The following is a 21,411-nucleotide window of genomic DNA, read 5'->3' as shown; positions in this document are numbered from 1 at the left end:
GCAGGAAGGGCTTCTAGAGTAAAAAACTTTTCCAAACAAATATGAGCGTTCATCCAAACTTGAAAAAGGATGGCACGCCGTAGCGACCCCGAACGGGTCAAGTAGAAAGGAAGTTTGTTTGTTTCATTAGAAATGTCAGCAGGTGTTTTGTGTTACCTTTAGGTACACCCAAGCTAGCTGATTCTTCATTGTTATTTGTTTGTGCTAAGCTAAGCTAACTAGCCAGTGAGAGTGATTGTTCTCCTTTCTCTGATTCTGAAAGTGAATAACTGTGTTCACACATTGACTTACTCCTGCAAAGCTCTACAACTTAAGTATGTTATCACTGTCAATACAAAATAACAATAATATTTGACTCTATTTGTGTCAACACCACTGGCTATGACTCCTGTGCCAGCTATGGATTTACTATCCTGCCAGCTTTTCTCACAACTACTGATTTTGGGCCTCCAGGGCACCTGTTGGTTCCTGTTTGATTTTGTTCCAGTCCAGGGTTTTCTGCAGCCTTCACTGTGTGCAGGTATAGGGTAGGCTATGCTTAGGGTTGTTTTGTAGGAGCCTTCCCATAGCTTTGCTGCTATATTAGGTGTGGTGAGTCTGCGTGGCCTGGCCTGTTTTCCTCTGCTGACCGTGGTGTCTTTGTTCCCTGCAGATCAGCTTTTGAGCAGGACGTGGAGCATGGTAACACAGATGGCCTGGGAGACTGCCAAAGTAAGCAGGCCGTCTTCACTCTTATCTTTCCTCCTCTGTGTTATACACCCTGCTATTCCTCTCTTCTCTGCTAACTCAGTCTTGCTCTTCTCTCAGCCCTTCGTCTCCTTCTTCACCTTTCTCTCTCTGTCTGTTCTGCCCTCACAGTCCTCTCTTTTAGTCTCTTCCATCCATCTGTCCCTTTCGGCTCTCATCCTCTTCTGTTTACCCCCTGCTGTTTCTCCGGTCCCCTGGTCAATACAGTGTTGTATCCACTTGGGCAGAGACTGAGCTCCTTCTTGCTATTCATTATGAAAACACAGCACAAACATTCACCAACACACAGTGAAGGAATTTCTTTCTTGTGAGCACACACAGGGCTCATTTAGAAACTTGAAACAAGAAAAGCCTCTCCACTCCGGTAGCCTCGGAAGTCCTGAATGCTCCCCTCTTTACTCAACAGCTTAAGCAATGGCACAGACACAGAGTGAATATTTGATCATTTTATGACAAGAAAATATACATTTTATGGAGCCACAAGGTTTGTGAGAGAGACATCAAAACCAATTGACATCATACCACTCATATTAGTCCGTTTCATCTCCATTTCAGCTGTTTACTTGGAGTAAATAAAGGTGGAGTATTTTCCTAGTCTCATCAGCTTGTTAAGTGAAGTGAAGCCGAAGCGCAGAGCCTTCATTAGCTGTAGAAGCACCGAATCATTTCTGATTAGAAACTGTCAGAATATGGAACAGCCAGTCAATTTCAACTTGCTTTAACAATCATTGCTTTTGATCATGTTGAAGCATATGCTCCCTTTACTGCAAGTAATAACATGTTTTTCTGTCTGTATTTCTCTTCTTTTTCCAGACACCTTTGTGGCACTGAATGGTAAGTATCCCACATATACTATAGAGGCAATAAATCGAACGACAGACTATGCATTTCATCTGCCCAACTCTTTAGATTCAACCACGCCTCTCCTTCCAGTCATTCGATCATTCCCCCTCAAAGAAATGAGAACTCCTCCCACATACGTACATAAAGACAATTAATGACTTGAGGTTTTAACCGGATGTTTTTCATTCCTTTTTTTTATAGACAATCCTTCTAGTTACGAAGGTAATGAAAAAAAATAAGAACTTGGTCATTCCGTTTCACCTCTCGTAGTATTTCCCTTTGTTTAGTCCCCCTCGATGTTTAGAATGAAGGTCGTAGAATTAGAAATCACAAATGTAGAATCAAACATCTTTAATGATGAATCTGATTGTGTTAGTTGCTTTCCCTCCTTATCCTCCTCTCCTCCCCTGTTCTCTGTACAATCATCGATTAGTCCTGACCTTTGCCTGGCTAATTGGATGGATCAGGCTGTTAGTGGCGTCAGGCCTTGATGGTGACAAAATGCTTCAGCATGCACATTAAACAGGGCATGTGTCGACAGAAGAGTATCTGAGAGAGAGGGAAAGAGAGACAGAGAGAATCAAATGGTTCAGTATGGGGAGAGATCACAAACTTTCCTGCTAATTTAAAAGGCTAACCCAGCCGCATATGCACACGATATATGTTGCGGCCTCTTACTGCAAATTTGTTTCTGCTCCCTTTTCACAACACAAAATCACAATCACAATTAGAAATCATTCTTCATCATTAAAAGATTTTTAGGACAAATATGTTGAAATGAAATGAACGTAAGACAACATAAATAGAGCTTACTGTTATCCACAGCACCATATCTCATTTTTATCTGTTCAGAGGACACGTTTGTCTTCTCTTTCTCACATCCGTACCTCACAGCTGCCAGATCAAAACAGTCAGACACAGTCACTTTGACAAGAATAGATATTTTGAAGTCATTCCATAACGCCTGACTACCCCCCCCCCAACCCCCCTGTGGTTGTACCCCCACTGTGATTTTCCCCCCTTTTGGACATCAAGGGTCACAAAAACCATCTGTGCTGGAGTACACCCCTACAGCGGGGAATGTGTTCCCACAGGCTTGACTATGTGTCTCTCATTCACACACACACACACACAAATACAGCACCTATTTTACAATACACCAAACAACATCTCAGCCTCATCTAACCGTCTATCTGTCAGTGATTGATATGGATTTGAAGATAACTGTGTGCCCCTGCCCCAGTCTGCCCTCCTTTACTCCAGACTACACATTCAGTCCTGGCTTTTAATCTGTAGAAAGAGAGGGATGTGCATCCGTCGGCAGTTTAGGGCTTCTTTCCCCCGATCCATGAAGTAACTCTGAGGTTTCGAGCTCTCTCTCTCTATATGTGTGTCATCTGCCTGAATTGCACTTCCCATGGTGGTGGGGGAATAAATTATAAAATAGGCCTGTCACACTAATCTCTCAGCCTTGGGCCAATAGTTAAATAAATCATTTTAATGATTGCCATGCCACACGGAGGAGGAGGAGGCTCTGGGTGGTGCCGGTGTCGGTTGTATGGCGTCTACCAGCAGCATCAACACTTGTCCCCTGGAATTCCTCCCTCCCTCTTCAAACATAAGCATAAACACATATTGAAAAGACACCCATGAACACACGCACACGCACACGCACACACACACACACACACACACACACACACACACACACACACACACACACACACACACACACACACACACACACACACACACACACACTGCTGTCAACTCTTTCATGGAGAGAGCTTGTCAAAATGGGAAATGGGGGCTGAGCTCCTCAGAGGCTGATGATAAAAGTGTTGTCATTCTTCATCTAGGGAGGATTTTTTCTTAAATGCGTGGCTCAAATAAGTTGAATTAGACATACTGTACAGCTTGTGTGAGCTATATAGTGTGTATTGTGTAAAACTGTGTTGGGTCTCTTAAATATAAGCATGTGGGATGGCAATGGGGATTAGTATGCTTTAAAAATAAACATGCAAGACAAAAACCGTGTCCAAGGAGAGACATGAAGCCTCTGACAGACAGAGAGGAGATCAATATGATCCATCGTATACCCTATGAAAGTTGTCAGCTGTAAGGTGGGCACTCATGGAGTGACAATCAGTTCACATTCTCCGTCAAATCTTACTATCAGTGGAACTTCAATGGTTTTTAAGCCTACTTTAACTGTTGACCAGTAGTTCATTTAGCCATTAGGAAATTTAATCACGAGGAGGGAGAAAATTCATTATCTTTTAACAGCATAGTCCTGGTGATTGATATAACCACGTTGAGAGGGTCTTGTGAAATCAAGATTACCGGTCTGTCGTGCTGATATGAAACTCTGAGAGAGCTCAAATAATGAGGAAAAGGTGTGAGCAACAGGGAAATGAAAGGAGAAAAAAGTGGAAAGAACAGTGGGTTTTAGTGGATATAAGACAAGAATGTAATATATTGAATGTGTATAATTAAGCTGTTTTTGATTTCTATTGAAATGATAAAATTGTCTATACAGAAAAAGCCATGCTGTCATTAAAGTAAATAAAATATTCATTTGCTCTGGCCTATAAAACAAACTTTAGGACTTTAAATCATGAGGTGACGGCGCTCATCGATATAAAACCAACATTCCTGTTAGTAACAGGAAGCTTGAGGAAGGTAGGGAGGGAGAGCAGAGTCCAAAGGCTTTCAGGTTGAAGAAAAGTTATGGGCAGCTTCTCAACGGGAACGATCAAAACTTTGTCTCTTGTCCTTCATATCAAAGGTAGACGCCCTACGGTGAGCGTGAAGATATACAGTTGTGCTCTGCTCTGCTCTGACAGGCCAGCTGAGCTCTGACACGGCGTTCAGAACAGGAGGGGAGACAGATAATAAAAAGGAAGGACATGTCTTTCCTGAGAAACACACACTCACACACACACACACACACACACACACACACACACACACACACACACACACACACACACACACACAACACACACTTGCAAATGAGTGCTGCCCTGGTCGGACAGCACAACAGCTGCCCTTCTGAGCGTAAGTGTAACAGTGTCTGTGCCTGAGCTTCAAAGAATCTGTGTGCGTGCGTGTGTGTGTGTGTGTGTGTGTGTGTGTGTGTACACACCACTGCTTACCTGTGCTCTCACGCTCTGAAGCCTCCGTTTCTCTTGTGAGCTCTAGTTAACCTGTATTATGTCCGGCAGGCCACCATCACCGTCACCATCACCACACCCTCTCATTCCCTACCACAGCCCCACCCGAGGCCGCCGAGGGCCCCCTGGGTCGGGGCCGCATGGTGGAGCGGAAGGAGCCCCCTTTGAGCTCAGACAAAGGGGAGGACCCCTACTTGGCTGTGCCCTCTCAGACTCAGCCAGAAGCCAATGGTAAGCCTTGGAACACAAATGTGAACAGTCAGTTTGGTCCTTTGTGGCCTGTGGCAAGGGAGGGGGATGGGTGGGTGGGGGGTAGATAAGGGAAGGGAGGGGTTAGTGTAATTGAGATTTACTGCTGCCTTGCTGCTTCCAGCTGATGAGATGTAGAGATTGCGTATCACTTTCTCTCTAGGGGACAAATTACTTCAAACTGTGCACATAAGCCCCCCCACCGAATCACATGCAAACACACCTCTGCTGTAAACACAAATGCAGGCACACACACACACCCTGTGCTCATGCAGACCTGTATGAACATTCACAAGCTGAGGCACACACTCTCTCTGCTGGATGGATTTACTATCTGTGGGCCTTAATGTCCCACAGGAGATGTAATATCCAGACCATTACGCTCCAAAAAGGAAGATGGCGATGTATTTATTTCCCAGAGATGATGGTCCCTGGCTCTGTCATGCTTTGCAACACAGTGACATGACATTGGACGCCCTTTTCTCCTCTGTTAACAACCTTCCTAATGCTGTCCCGCCTCAAGGACGGCTCGCTGGATAAATGAGACCCTGAGAAAATGGAAGAGGAGATGAGAGGAACGACACATGTTGGAGAAGAAAAAGGGTCATTGCAGTTCTACTGAGCCATGTTTTGTCCTGGTTACATCCTGGTAAACAACATGTTCCTGCTATATTACATTGTTCATACGATGAGAGGCATGGCCTTGAGGAGCATATAGTACGTAATATAAAGAGGGGGATAAAACAGAAGGGCTAAGACTTGAAGATTTGTGTCACTGAATTTTCTATAAAATAAAAGAGCTGCTTAAATAATGACTAGTAGTCTGCAGGTATTTGTATAATTCACCCTCCGTCTATCCGTCTATAGTCATGCAATTTATTTTTTAACCCATTTCTCTGCCTGCTTTTTCTCAGCTTGTACCACATGAACCAATTTTTAGAAAAAAATTTTTTTACAGTGTAACAGACATGATTCATCCATGTTGGTTTAGAGTCTTAGGATGGATCCTTTCAGAATAAAAGCTCTGATAAACAAAATCTACACACAAACACCATACATATAGTTTTAACAGTATATAAGTATGGAGATGTGACTCAACATGAGGCAGCAATACTTTCCAACGAACTAATAGAGACAGCTTAATCTCATCCCCTGTGTCTCTGTCAGTAAAATAAACAGAGAGAACAAATGCAGCGAATCAGGTGGAAGCAGCAGGGCACCGGTCGGTATGTGGATACAGGTACAATGGTGGCAGAGACTTCAGACAGCATGCCTACAGCCAGCATCACAACATGCTGTTGTTCCCCTCATTGCCTTTACCTGAGCAGGAGTTAAATCACTGCAGTTTCATCAGGAATTTTGTATTTCCAAAATCGCTCCTGAATAAAGTCGAGAACTGTCTCATATTCATAAAACTTCCTGATGGGTCTTTTCTCTGCTCAGGCAATGGCAGCAGGGTCTCACATTTCAAAATGATGCTTCCTGCTATTTTATTTTTCTGTATTATCATTATTATTATTATCATTTAATTAGCTGCTTTTACAGTTTGTTTGAGTGTTTCTCAGTTCTATTTAAATTTCAGCTCAATAGTCTTTTCTTTTTCTGTTTCTATATGAATCAGCTCTGATGAAATTGTTTGGTTTTTCTTGTGGTCTCTTGTGAGCAGTTCTTGATATACTGCATGGCTTGTTCTTTTTTTTTTTTTTTGCTATTATGAATTTGCTTTTTCTTGCCTTGATTGCTTCAATGGTATTAATCACAGTTTTGCCTCCATGCAGCCTAACACCTTTCAGCATGGCAAACTGAGAGCCGCAGTCAACAGTGTTCATTTTCCGCTCCACCCATCCTGCCTTCTCTTCCTTCTTGCCACCCTCAGTACTTCTGGCTTCAGGTGTCAACTGTACTGTGAAAACTAAGCAAATGGCAAATGTGAATGTGGGAAAAGGCATCTGTGTATGACAAATGATTTTAGAGTCAGAAACCAACTAAATGAGTCACTCAATCTGCATTTTAATGCCTCAGAAATAAATTCACGAAGTCCATTTGACTCTAGAAATAAGAGATGAAGATTGAACCAACAATCAATCTGTCAATTTAAGTTTAAAAAGAAAGTTTATGATTGCGTGAAAACACATCGGTTCATATCTGAAGTCATTTGCAAGTTGCCATTTAAGAGAAATTACAATTACTCCTCGAACTTTTTCATTTGCAGTCGAGACACTGTGGAATCTTATCTGCTAATGAATATTACACTGCTGCCAATATGTATTAGCCAGATACCACCAGAGTAATTAGAAATGCTGCAAAGCGATGAGTATTCACACACTGGTGATACTTAGCACCCAACAGCATCATTATCCGGCTTTCCAGTGGGGCCATCGCTATTTCCAGGTGGCTGCTTATGTTTCACAGTACATTTGAGCATGTTTGTTTGGAACCGTATGTCTGTTATATTTTCTCCCACTCCTGTCACTCAAGCATACACACCTCCTGCTCAGCTCACCCCCCCCTGTCATTCACCCTGCCCCTGCACAACACCAACTTTCCACCATCTGCTGCCATTGTGATCAGTCTCCCTTCCACAGGACCTCTCATCTGACTGGGATGGCATGTTCCAAGGCTAGACCTTACCGAGTGCAAATGAATTCCTGAACCAATTTATGAAGTCTTGTCCCACGATGGCCCTCCCCCAATGTGTCTTACCCATGTCTGTGCCTCCTCCCCCCTCTGTCTCTCCCCTTCCAGTCTGTTCTTCTCCAACTGGAGTCATATCTCTTCCCCTGTCTGCTAGAATGAATCCCCCCTTGCTCTCTCCTCCTTTTACCTCTCTCTGTCACCCCCCCACCCATTCACCCACCCCCAACACGACCTGTAGCCACCGCTGTGTTGCTCCAATTTATGGGTTCATTACAGCAGCTGTCCAAGGTAGAAGGAAAGGGGAGAGGTGGAAGGAAAGAGGGATGGAGAGAGACAAAAATGGGCAAAGCATTGGAAATGAGTGAGGTGTGGGAGAAATGGAACACATATGAATGTTCATAAAAGGAATAAGATATTAATGTAACATCAAGGGTTATAAAACAACGGACGTTAACAACCTGGATGAACAGTAGCATCGATTGAAAGAAACAAATAAAGAGGAACAAGACAGCTTAAGAGATACAGTGAGAATGACGTTTCTCTCTATCCCTCTCTGCCATTTGTTTTCATGCTCCTGCACAGCGCTCACCTCAAGCCCTTGTACTTTATGTCTAACCAGCTAACTCAACTAACTCAGCAGAAGCAGAGCTGACTGAATAAGAATAAGCAGCACGTGCAACTACTGCCATCTCTCTCCTAAAAAGGTCATATTTAATCAGTGTGAGTGTGTATTTGAAAAAATTGACATATGTAATTGAAAAACATCAACAACGAACCACAAATAGAATAGAATAGAATAGAATGGAATAGAATAGAATAGAATAGAATAGAATAGAATAGAATAGAATGGAATGGAATAGAATAGAATAGAATAGAATAGAATAGAATAGAATAGAATAGAATAGAAAAGAGTGGAAATAAAAAACTAAATATTTGTGGTTGTGAATCCACTTCAAGCACAGAGTGCTTATTTTCCAAACACATGGGAAACCAATGATCTCCACTGAACAGCCCCCAGTGTGGTTTAAATTGTTTTATCAAGCAGAAAAGTGTTCTGCTTTTGAGCAGTTAGCCATTACATTTAAGCCATTTTACGCGTGTGATTGGTTAAGTAAGTTTTATAGAGATGTCTGGAGAGATAGTTTTGGTCCGTCAATGGTTATAATTCATAGGATCAGTTTTGCTGCTGCTGCTGAAAATGCATTCTTCACATCTGGATCAACAGGTTCTTGAATCCTTAACTAAATCTGTCAGTATATGTTTCCAAAGCAACACAGAGTGAGTTTGATGGTATTTCTTCACCATTAGAGCTTTACTTTATTGAGAGTAATGATTTGCCCCCATGTCAAGATTTTATGGTAATACCAACTGTCTGACAGCTGCTCCACGAGGGTTATTTTCAGCAGCAGGCAGCGCTCTGACATCTGTGTGCTAAGGTGCTGTGATCGTGGGAGGATATGACCCCTCCCATACAGTAATGCAGCACCTCTTTTTTCATACAAATAAAAAAAGTCTTGATAGCCAGATCTTCATCTCACTTTCTGGAGGGCATCACCATCGTTACTGAGGATGCAATTTAAATCAAGAGTGTAAGATAAACTGTCAATACCAGCAAGGATGGTTGCAAGCTATTCAAAGACATTGACTCCATCCTGCAATATGCAGGATAATAGCAAAGTTTATTCAGTTATGTATAATTATGCAAAAAACTACTTAAAGGTCAAGCTAAATCCAAAAGCATCTAGAGCCAACTGAAACAAGAGCGCTCAGTTTTGTTCAATCCTACTTCACCAGTCCATGAATTGGTCTTTCAGGTAGGACATGTGTACAAAGACATTTTTTTAGAGCGTATAAATCATATTCTTGCCATTGTTACACTTCCATAAATTTAATCAACAAAGGATTTGGGTTTAATATGTTGTATTTGTGAACAATTACGGTTGGCCTTTGTGTGGCAGATGAATTATTCCTTGCTCATTGTGAGTCATAGTACAAACAGTGGACTGGATTTTTTCCCAGCATTACGCACTTCCTTTACTGACGTCAAGACATGAGCCATTATTTTCTTCAGTGATTAGCTTATTGTTCCAAAGACCTCTTCTGTTTTCTGCACACACTTTTTCCTTACTTTTCCATTTTAATGCCTAGGTTATATCTTTTAGAGCCATTACTGGTTCATACAAAACTTGTCTTTGTCCTTTTTGAGACTGAATCTCTTATCACAGCAGTTCATCCTTGTGCCTTTGAAGCTCATCTAACCCACATTCAGCTGTCATTATTCTCGTTTGAACTGAATTTAAATTGCCGTGTTCACAGTGTCCAAGACTGAGCTGCTCATCACGTCGACACAAACTGATCCATTGTTTCTGGCGGCACTACGTTCAGCCTATTGTGTATTAAAACAGTTTGAATGGTTCTCTTGTCTGCTTTTATAACACACATTACAACACACGGTGCCTTCACCACCAATTAAGGTCTGGAGCTTGCAGCATATTTTCAGCAATATACTGTATAACTCGGTACGATTGATCACTAATCAAACTTCCTTTTCTTCTTGTCCTGGTAGGGGTCAGCTTGTCATCCTTTATCCATTTTATATGAACTTTCATATTTTTTTGACACAGTTCTTTATATCCTGCTGCAACCCTCTGCATTTATTTGGCTTGGGACCGACATACTGTTGACACTGGCTTGTGCCCCCATGGGGATGTAGACGCTGCTGTAGGGCTGTATATCCCAATTATGATTGATCACTAATTAATAGGTCAAAATTATAGAAAAAAATCCACAAGACTTGAAAAAATGCAGTTTTATGTAAAGGATTACTGTATATATACAGTACAATTCAAGCGGTGAACCTAAACACAACAAATTCATACTGTATGGGTTGTACAGGTCTTCTGTTTATAACTACAAATGTTAGACTATCAATGTAAGGCATCCAACACCTGGGGGGAAATATTCTGAAGGATATTTAACTCAGATCGATTTTATACAGAGAGATGGATAAGGTTAGTACATCAGTGTTAGCCTAATTATAGCCTAACTGACTCATCTTTATGCTGCACATTGTCTCTTGATTGTCTGATAAAGGCTTTAATATACCGCTTCTCAAACATAAACATAAACGAGAATTAATGGGATTGTGCCTCATTTGAGATTAAAAAGAATTTAATGAATTGCCTCCATTAGCTAAACAAGCAATGTTCTTATTGACTGATGACAAAATGCAAGCCTAACAGACAAATAAGAAGTTTCTGTTCTGTGGAGGCAGAGAAAATGTTGAAAACGCTTTCTACTGCTGCACTTCAACTGTTCTAAAGCTTCAGCTGATGAGGTCTGCCGTTCTATATTTCAACAGGTGACATTTCAGTCGGTGCAGTTAAGTCTGATTAAGATTTTTATCATTTTGCAGACACTGCCTTTGTGTCTTCAGTCAGAGGTGAGAGGCCTCTCCATAACCTCTCTGTGATGTTTAACTACCTTTGAAGTTTTTCCAACACCAACACAAAGAAGAGCTCTCTGGGCTCGAGTCAGTTTGTGCTTCTGAAGAGATTAAAAGAGAGTTAGTGTCTCAGTGTGTCAGACACACAGAGTGAGCATTCAAGTTCTAGCCGCAGCAGATTACAATGTGTCTGATTTACAAGTTGGTGTTACTGACCTGGGCTGTTTTTGACACAGAGAAATATCTGAGTATCTGAGATATGTGTTTAATATCTGAACGTTAAGACTCAAGGCAAATTCAAATCATTTCAACCACTGGAAGAGGTGTCAAATTTTGGGATGCCTTTTGAATCATTTTTGGGGGAGGGCAAGAGTCGTAATGGTGGAAATTATACATCACAGTGTAACCCCAACAAGACATGACAAACTTTATATACAGCTGGGGTTGGTTTTTTTTGCATAAAACAGTCAATTTATTGCATTTCTTCCATTTGTTCTTGGGAAAACAGTATTTATGGGCCTTTAAGCACAGACTACCTCTAAAACCAGGTTGCAGAGTGTAATCTTTTAAAAATATTACCCTTAAAGTCACTTTATAAATTGGCAAAAACATGATTCTTGTTTAAACTAAGATGGCACTGCCTCATTTGAGATTATCAGTTGAAGAAGCTAGTACTGTATGTGCATATGTTATTGACTACGTCTGCTGTCAATAACATTTGCACACACTAGAACTGTCACCTTTCATCTTGGGTAAGATGCAGTAAGCTTACCTTCACTAAGCCCAAGAAAGGAGGGGTTGGCATGGTGGTATTCTTTTTTGTTCATGTTAAAAAATTGCACTGCCCCCTATTGGCAGGGTGCATATTGCTGTGCTTTCAACAGTTTTTATGGATCTGTGTGCACAAAGATCCTTTCTGTAAAATACAAAGAAAAACTTTTCTGTCCTTGCTAAACTATTGTTATGTAAGTGAGGCCTAAAGCAGAACATCTATAACTTTTAGTGAGACTATAACTACTTTCAAAGTCAGTCTGCAACAGTTAGTTACTCTTCTAAAGATGGCAAACAGGCCTTTATAAATGAATGGCATAGCTGCTTTGACTCAAAACCCTGAAGTCCTGCGGTTTGATGGAGACATCTCTGACGTCCTCAACCTTCGTTCTCTTTGATGTTAGCATGAGAAACAGTTCCTCGCGCCAAAGATGAAAGTCTCCAGCTTCCTCTCTTTCTTTATTGCTCTACCTTTTGCATTTTACCAAAAGGCCCTGGGCTAAGTACATTCAGTAAGTGGGGAGTGTGCGAGTGTGACATGATTGATGAGTGGAAGTGAAGTGAGAGAAAGAATGAAGGGATTTATAAAAAGATTCAGACATGCAGCAGAGGTTAAAAGGTGCTTTAACATCACATCTCACACCTGGAATAACAGGCAGAGGCTAGATCCACAGTTCAGGATTGAACAATCATTTGGATTTGATTCTCTCCATCTTTATTCTATTTATTTAATTTAATTCAAATCCAGAAACTTAACCGACAGCTGCAGTAAATCTTTGAAATTGTAGGATAGTTTTGACATGCAGGAATTCAGCAAAGCAGACAGAAGAATTTGTTCACGTTTAACAAGGATTATGGAACAAATACAAGAGATTTATATTTCATTTTCCACGTGCAAATGAGTTTGGTGGTTTTCAGAGCTCCTCTCCTCAGGTAAAGCAGTCTTTTTTCCATTTATCAATTTTGTTTGCAGTGTTCAACCCAGTAATTCTCAGACAACATGCGTCACCATTGTAGTTTCTCCCCAAGGACGATAACTCTTGAGCGCTGAAAAGTTTTAATTATATACGTCCAAGTTTCCAATGAATTAGGCAGTTAGAATAATGAAGCTGAACATTGTGAAGGAAAATACGCAGAAAGGAGTATAAATTCAGAGGACGGATTCGTTCTTGTGTGAAGAGGGGAAGTAGCTGAAAGTCAGGCAAGAAAAGATCTAAGTGAGGTAGAAGAAAGTCAACAGAATGAAAGATAGCGACGTGGAAAAGTATCTCTCTCATACGCAGATGTTACCGAGTGAGATGGGAAGCAGATGTTTCGTCAGACAGACGGGACGTTTAGTCACACAAGTTCACAGCACTGCAAGTCAAACCTTAATGCTTCTCTGCAGATAACCTGCACCGCTCTCACACTATCTGCACCTCGGGGCACGTCCTCGATAAGAAACCATTTTGTCCAGAAAAGACATTTTTAGACCTTTTGTTTAACTCTAAGTGAAGCATGGCTGAGCTGTGTCTCGTCTTAAAGCGCCCTTTAAGAGAAGTTTTGTTTTTACAATAAATGAGGAATGATCTGAGGAGAAATAAGTGCACCTTTTTTAATCTGGGAAGACTGATTCTCTGTCGCGTATTTGCGCTAATGAAGTATGACTGCAGTGAGTGAGGATTATAGATGTTAGTTTAAGAGGGCCTGGATTTTGGTTCCACAAGAACAGATTACCTTGTTGCCTCTGTGTCTGTGTTATGTCTTGCAAGGAGCAGAAAGGGGATACTCTCTGAGTGCATCTGCAGTGACACAGGCGAGATGAAAAGACTTAACATGATTACAAAAGCCTTTTTAGGATTTGATGCTACCAACACTTAATTTAGTGGCTCCTTCTTTTGAAAAGTGCAGAACATATTGAAGCATCTTTATGATAATCTGCAGAAAATAAGCAATTTCTTGAAATTTTGTAGTCTTGTAGTCTAAGTTTTACTTTTGTCATGATCTTAAAATGATAATCTGCCTGTCTTCAGTATTTATTTTTTTTCAGTCTCTGCCATCAGGATAGTTTTAGGTATATGTCTATGTTGCTGCTATTAGAGGGATTTCCACAAAGCTGTTGGAAGGCTGGGTTGCAACCCAGATCAGCTAAATATATGTAGACATTTATACTGTAGTTCATAGTTCAAATAAAATCAATTGACATCATAAATAATGTAAGATTAGAAGACAACTGAAACAGAAATATAAATCCTCAAATAAAGTGAATGAGTTAATTCCTTTCAGCCGTAACCTCGTGTTAGCTGTTAAACAAATCAGATCAAGAGGAAATTGTTCATTATTTGAACATATAACCGTTGCAAGCTTTTGGTTATGTATGTGAATTTAAATTCTATTCATGAAGTTCAAACACAGGTGGTTACACTCTTTATTTATGTCCTACAGAGTGTCTGACAGCATCTATCGCTTTTTATATTTTAGTTTTTTGACATTTTTATGATCTCCTTGGAATCCTCCAGAATGCATGATGAACTAAACATTTTTCACATATATGCCCTCTGAAGTGAGCGAGTGCGGCGCACTGGTGTAACTGACTCGTGTTATCAGGACCAGCGGTGCACTGTGGGAGCTTTTTACGTGAGAGAGCCCACCTGCCTAATCCTCTGTCTGCGGTAACTGATCTGCGTTGGCCACAGGTCATGTGTGAACGTGTTATAAATCTCCTCACTGTGGACGGCCGTGTTTAACCTAAGGAGCTGAGTGCTGCATTATGTGTATATTCATCAACAGGCTGGAGATGGTCACCTGTAGATTATTGTTGACCTGATTTTATCTCACACTGCCTGCTTCTCAAACTCTCTCAGGACAAGAATACATCGTCTCTGCTTTTATTGAATTACCCTTTGTTCATCCGTATCACACAGTGTCTTAAACAGTCTGAATGTGTCAGACACTGATGATACAATGCTCATTGGATTTAATGCTTAATCAGAGGGTTTTAATGTATTCTATGGGATTCATGAGATTGCATCCATTTATGAAGATTTATGAAAAGTCTCTCATTTGCATCTGAGTTTTGTGTATTTCAGGCGCATTTATCTGTTCTCGTATCTTCTTTTTTTTTCATTACAGCAGAGGAGGTTTATCTGGGATTTAAAATGTGAATCATAATCACCCCCCCAAAACACATTTACAGTCTAAGATTGGATTTTCGGAAATATTGAATGTTGCTACTTCAAGCTACCCTGTGTGTCTGTTGTTGTGAATGCCCTGGGATAAACCCATCTTCATTTGCATGTTTTTCAAGAAATTATTTAAGCTGCTAATCTTTTTACCCAGAAAATATATTTAACTTATTGAAATTTAAAACAGTTTGTATTTTTTGGTGTGAATAATGAAAGTGTTTTTGCCAACAGCTCTATTTTTCTTTGAAAACAACACTTTTCTGGCAGCAGAATCATCTTTCCATTTTGTCTGCCAGACTGAATGTTATCTCCACGTCTCGTTGCAGGTGTGATCCGTGAGAGCTACCAGAAGGGTCACAACCAGCTGGTTCCTGTGACCATGTTGGCTATCGCTGTGATCCTCGCCTTTTCCATGGGCGCCATCTTCTCTGGAATCATCGTCTATTGTGTTTGTGATCACCGGCGCCGTGATGTGGACTTGACAGGCCGCAAGGAAAAGGATAATCACCACCTCCACTCCCGCCGCGGATCCATGAACAGCGTGACCAAGCTGACAGGTCTGTTTGAGACCCAAGCCAAAGATGGCCGCCCTGAAGCAATCCTCACCCCTTTAATGCACAACGGGAGGCTAACGAATGGAAAGATGCTGATAAAAGCCGATCAGCACCACCTTGACCTCGCTGCTCTGCCAACGCCTGAATCCACCCCGATGCAGCCACGCCGTAAGCCCAGCCGGGGCAGCCGAGAGTGGGAGAGGAACCAGAACCTTATCAACGCCTGCACCAAAGATATGGTACCACTGGGCTCCCCTGTTATCTCCACAGACCTGCCCCTGAGGGCTTCACCGGGACACATCCCCAGCGTTGTAGTCCTGCCTCTGCCGCAGCATCAGCACCAGCTCCAGCCTCATCTACAGCAGCACCAACAGTCCTACCAGCATGAATACGTGGAGCAGCCACACCATAATGAGCTCAGTATGGGCCACGGCGTCATGGACGACCAGGGGGCGACCCTGGAGTACAAAACAGTCAAGAACGCCTGTCACAACCTCAACATGGTGGATCCAGATGGGGTGTTGCCACCACGCGTACCCCAACGAGAGGCCTCCCTCACTATCCCTCCAGCTGTCCCCCAGATGGGCAAACGACTGGAAGTCCACTCATCAATCTACGGGCTCCGGAAAGGATCAGCATCTGCCACCTCTGGGGCCTCCGCCCTCAAGAAGCACAACACCAACTCGTCTAACTCCTCCCATTTGGCGAGACAACACAGCTTCAACCGTGTGGAAACACCGCCTCCCGCACCTCAGAGAGTGGACTCCATACAAATGACAGCACAGGGCATATCTCTGTCACGGCAGCCTGGAATGAGCTCCTACGGTTCACTGCCTCGAACAAGCATTAAATATCTCAAGCCTGACGTCCCCCCCAAACCCTCAGCAGTCTCACTCTCAACAAAAGTCAAAGCCAGTGACTCCTGCACATAGTCAGCTGCTCAGCCAGTCGGTCCAATGTGAATGGACAGTTAGTAAAAGTTTTTCTTCTGAAAGAGATAAAAAAAATAAAATAACAGGGAATACTGTACAACATGCATCTCCTTTTAGTGTTTTTGTTTGTTTGTTTTTGGTGTACAGTACAGTGGAAAATGCAACACACGTTTTTTTAAGAAAACACTTTTTTTTATATAAATATGTAAATACAAATGGTTGTTGTCATTTGTTGCCGTCATCAAGCTAATGCTCTGGCTGGATCCCAGTTTCTCCATAAACACACAGTGGAATATGTGCTACTGAAACAGAAGAAGACGACGCTGTCCTGAATATTTCATCCAACTGCATCCTGTAGCATCCAAGATGGTGACTCTTTTGTTTCTGGTGTCTTTGGCCACCAGGACTTTCTACTCAATCATGCTGGTAAAAGCACATGAGAAGACAGGACCGGCAGTTCCAAGAATAATTGTTGTACAGTACTTTGAGGACTGGGAAATCTGAGTGATAAGAACTCACAGAGATCAAGCTGAGACTGAAAAGATGAACAGCCGTTTGAGCTCTGTGAGAAACTGAAACACCTCTCAGTGTTACAGCAATCAAGTCTTTCCTGTGTTTGACTGAAATTCTTGGCCAGAGGAAGCGTCCACTGTACTGGTTATCGAATAACACATGACTGTTATTACTAATAGCTTGTTGTATTTATTTTTATGAAGTGCTTTTGCAAAAAAGACTTACTTTTTAGGCTCACGGAGAGAGACAGAGAGAGGACAAAGAACAGATCTTTTAATAATAATTAATCAAGTGTGAGAAAAAAACATATTTAAAGTCATTAAACTGGAGCCTGTAGAACTTTCTTGATGACTAAAGGTCCACCAGGTCTTACTTTGTGCTCAGTGGGACCCACAGCTTGAGATATATGTGACCTCTGTGAAGAGGAGGAGATATTTATTTAAACTGTGCCAGACAGGGACGTTTACTTCCATGGACCAGACTTTTCATTGTTTAGACCAATCATTTAAAAAAAGACCTCCCAAAAACTTCATTTTCTCCTCTTATGAGCATCCTCCACCAATCAGCACTGTGGTTTAGCCAGTAAAATTAGTCATGATCAGCTGCTGCTGGCTTACTGGTGCCATCACTCTGACATGTTGCAACTACACGAGAGGCAGCTGCAGTGACAGTACCTGAACAGACACACACACACACAAACACACACACACACACACACACACGCACACACACACACACACACACACACAGGCAAAAAGAAGATGTTGCAGCTGTGTCAGGATGTGGCGTATTTTCCTGCGGCGTCTCGCAGATGAGCGGGTGAAGAGGTAAACGATAAAAACATCTGGATCACCTGCTTATTTTTCCACATGTAAATTTGTGCCTTACACCCTAAAATAGTGACAATGTTTCCTTTATTAGCTGTTAACTTTGTCTCATTGTAGTATTTTCTTTTTTCTTAATGTCATTATATTTCCCTGATTTGATAAAAAATGCAATTAAAAGAATGTAGGTGTTATTGTTGTAATTCTGGTCCCTAGACATAACACACAGTCCAAAGGAGGAGAGGAATAAGGTTCATTTTCTTCTTTCACTCACACACACATACACACACACACAAACACACACGCACACGCTTACACAAAGGCAAACATTTTCTGTGATTAATTTCTGATTGTGCCATCATTGCGCTTGAAGCAACCCTTTATGTTGTGCTGACAGTGTCGACAAAGACGTTGTGACTGTTTTTCTATTTTATACGATCTGTCCTGGTATTTGCTTTTTCTTCGTTGCTGTTTTTTGGTTTGGAGTGACGGTTGATTGACTGATTAACTGAGCAAATAACATTTGTTATATGAGAAGGCCAATGTATGTGCATCCTTCTGATGCACTGCAATAATAATGTAATGTCAACATTAGCTAATTTACAGTATGAGATACCCATAAGCACCATGTGTACTAACACAGCTCTTGTGTGCATCCTAACACTATGTCAGTAGACAGTTCCAGAAACAGGCTGGTTCCTGTGAAGAATGTTGACAATTTAAAGCAACATTAATGAAAAGAATACCTTATTTAACCCCCTTTTTTGTAAAAGAGTTTGAGGAAGTACAGAGATGAGTTTTCATTTGACTTCATTAACTCTCATTATCAAGGCCTTATGAGTGCCTGAGAGTTTTGACTAATCGCACCATTTTACTTTTTTCCACTTCCTTTGTACTTGAGGCTTTTTACTGATCACCCCCCCCTCCCCCCTCCCCAGCACTAAAATCAACAGGGCACTCCCTCAGTGTTGTCTATGTAGATAATTAAATGTTTTCTTGATATCAAGGTGTTTTCTGTTTCTCAATGGAGGAAAGCCAACTACGTCTCGATCCACAGCTGAAGTGAAAAAGGATGTGTGGGATATGTGACCTGACTAATGTGTACATAGATGCTTACAAATCATGAGGTTGTGAGCAACAGACTATTTCAGCGAGCGCTTTAAGATATGATCCTGATGCCGAAGATGAGCATGAGAAGTGTGTCTACTCCAGGTTTCTGAAAACCACTGCATTGCAGGCTACCGGTCACTGTTTGCACCCCGTGGTGTATCTGGAGTGAATGATCCAGCTGCTTTCTTAAGCCTGGAATAACGCTGATCTGTGACTTCACATCCAGTAGCTGTTCCCGGAGGATTGCCTCGTCCTCAGAGAATGTGAACAAGGAAATCGTTCAAGGTCATAGGCTTAAATGTCAACATCTTGTGCTGATGAGTCGATTTACATTTTTGCAAAATCACATGTTTTGCCGGCAGATTGGGGTAGAACTGTTTAAAGACTAGATTGGGTTTGACTGTGAAGGTTGCTGTGGACAGTGAGGTTCTTTGGTGTGTGCCTTTTTTGTCCGTCACCCTTGTTATAATACACTGCTATTAGACGCAAGTCCACTCTTTCTTCTCTCAACTTCTCAACCTTTTGAACTTTGTAAGCTTGTAAGATATTGTGACGTCACAACGTTTTTTGCCCTACTTGTTTCATCTCCTTAACATCTGATTCACAGCTTAATGTATGTTGTAAAGAAAAAAAACTCTTTAATTTAATGCAAAATGTAATTAAAAAGAAAATAAAATACTTGTCATGAAGGTTTTTATGTCCTTGACCTTTTATCAAAACCAAACCCGACAGGTGATAAAGGATTGGCTTGGAAATGCAGGCGGGGTCAACCTGAAGAACAGTCTCGCATGAACCCTAGTGACTACACAAGAGACCATCACAAATACACAGTTGGGAATGTGAGCAGAGACTGAAGAAGAAGAGGCTGTGTTTAAACTTGTTCCAATCCATTTTAAGCAGAGGTGCAGCTGTTACTATTCTTATCAATCTACCTCACTCTCACATTGAAACACCTCTTATACTCTTACTTTTTTTGAAAACAGCTTGTGAAAGCAAATCTTCTCATCCACAATGCATCAGTGTTGGGTAACACTGACCGGAACAGCCTGCATTTTAAATGAATGTCTCCAGTTTCAAATGTTCACACATCCTCAGTGTCACTTTGGTTTAGCTAGGAAATGTGGCGTTGGAAGGTAGTTTTAGACTCACACCTTTGCTCCTGAGATGAATCACGAGTTACAAGCATCAGATAACCAGGATGTGATGCATCTAAAGAGGACTGATGCTGCCCACACAAAGCTGCATTGTGCATCTGCATTGAAGCACTCAAATGATGGTGTGCTGCTAAGAGATCAAGATCCAGATATTCATCACCGCGTCTTTCTTGACACAAGGAGAGCACAATCACATCCAGTGTGAGCTGGCGTTATCACAGAGTTAGTCAGCGTGCGGCTTCGTGACCACAAAGGTTGGTATTCAAGGGGTCAGAGGCGATGAATGCTACGTCTTTGCAGGTGGAGAGGGTTTGATGGAGACACAGATAGAGCAATGAGGCATCGTGATGACAGATGTTAAAACTACTGAAGCACACACAAGAAATCCAGTGAACACAACCTGATGGGTTTAGTTTCATCATTTCAACAAACTTAAGCCAGTTGATGAAACCTAAGCCAGTTTGACTTCTACTATAAATTTAATGAGTTTCTGTGATAAACGCTCTCAGTGACAAATACAGTTATGAAACCACAAGTTATGAAATCCCACACAACCTGCTTCATGAATGTGGGATTGACAAATCATTTTGCAAGTATAATTTGGTCTTCCTACTAAATTGGCACAGGGTGAATATTTCTTCCATATTCCATTCAGAGCAAGAGAAGAGGTGAAACCTTAATGAAAGATTTCTGATGTTAAATTAGCATTTAGCATTAGCGCAGACTCCAGTGGAAAACAAGAGTGCTCCGATGTCACTGTGGTTTAGTGATTTTATTTGCTGATACGTCTAGATTAAGTATAAATCGCTCTGTGATTAGCAGTTGCTGTTGTCCCACCTGATAATATAAATCTTCACTATAAGTAAGCGCCAGCCTCTGTGGCTCATGATCTGACATTACGACCTGTCAATCCAAGAAACGGCTCTTTTCCCTGCCAGCGACAGCTACAGAAGGCAGCCTGCCAGACTTTCAACAATCCCGTCAACAAAACCGCCAGCAGGCTGGATAACCAGCCAACCGGCCGCTAAACCCTTCAACCACATCGTCATTCATGCAACAGTCTGGCCCCCGCCCCCACACACAGCTGTAATCCACCCCAGCAAAGGCAGCGCTCATTCTGAGTGCCCTGCAATCTGTGGTCAAAGCAAGATTAGTCGTGTGTTCTCCTGCCGGCCCGTCCAGCTACCATTCTGATCACACTGATGCTGAGGTAGATGTCTGCATCTACCTCTGTTTTTAATGACTCACATGCTCGGATCGTTCTGTTTTGTTTTTAACACACAAATAAGATA

General features: G+C 41.7%; 1 protein-coding gene across 4 annotated transcripts in view; it reads left to right on the top strand.

Moving 5' to 3' along the window:
• The window catches only part of sema6a (sema domain, transmembrane domain (TM), and cytoplasmic domain, (semaphorin) 6A), a 100,123-nt gene extending 82,345 nt beyond the window's left edge, over positions 1-17,778 (top strand). For 2 of the 4 annotated variants that reach the window (XM_068310141.1, XM_068310142.1), the window contains 5 exons: positions 653-711; positions 1,561-1,581; positions 1,792-1,812; positions 4,818-4,997; positions 15,359-17,778. In XM_068310141.1, the coding sequence (XP_068166242.1) occupies positions 653-711; positions 1,561-1,581; positions 1,792-1,812; positions 4,818-4,997; positions 15,359-16,518 (1,441 nt within the window). In that variant the 3' untranslated portion in view covers positions 16,519-17,778. The remainder of the gene's footprint in view (positions 1-652; positions 712-1,560; positions 1,582-1,791; positions 1,813-4,817; positions 4,998-15,358) is intronic. The other 2 variants (XM_068310143.1, XM_068310144.1) reach the window with 2 other exon arrangements.
• The last annotated feature ends 3,633 nt before the right edge of the window (positions 17,779-21,411 follow it).

The sequence above is a fragment of the Antennarius striatus genome, chromosome 3 (genome assembly GCF_040054535.1).
Source record: "Antennarius striatus isolate MH-2024 chromosome 3, ASM4005453v1, whole genome shotgun sequence".
Lineage (NCBI taxonomy): Eukaryota > Metazoa > Chordata > Actinopteri > Lophiiformes > Antennariidae > Antennarius > Antennarius striatus.
This window is presented reverse-complemented; position numbering and strand designations above follow the sequence as displayed.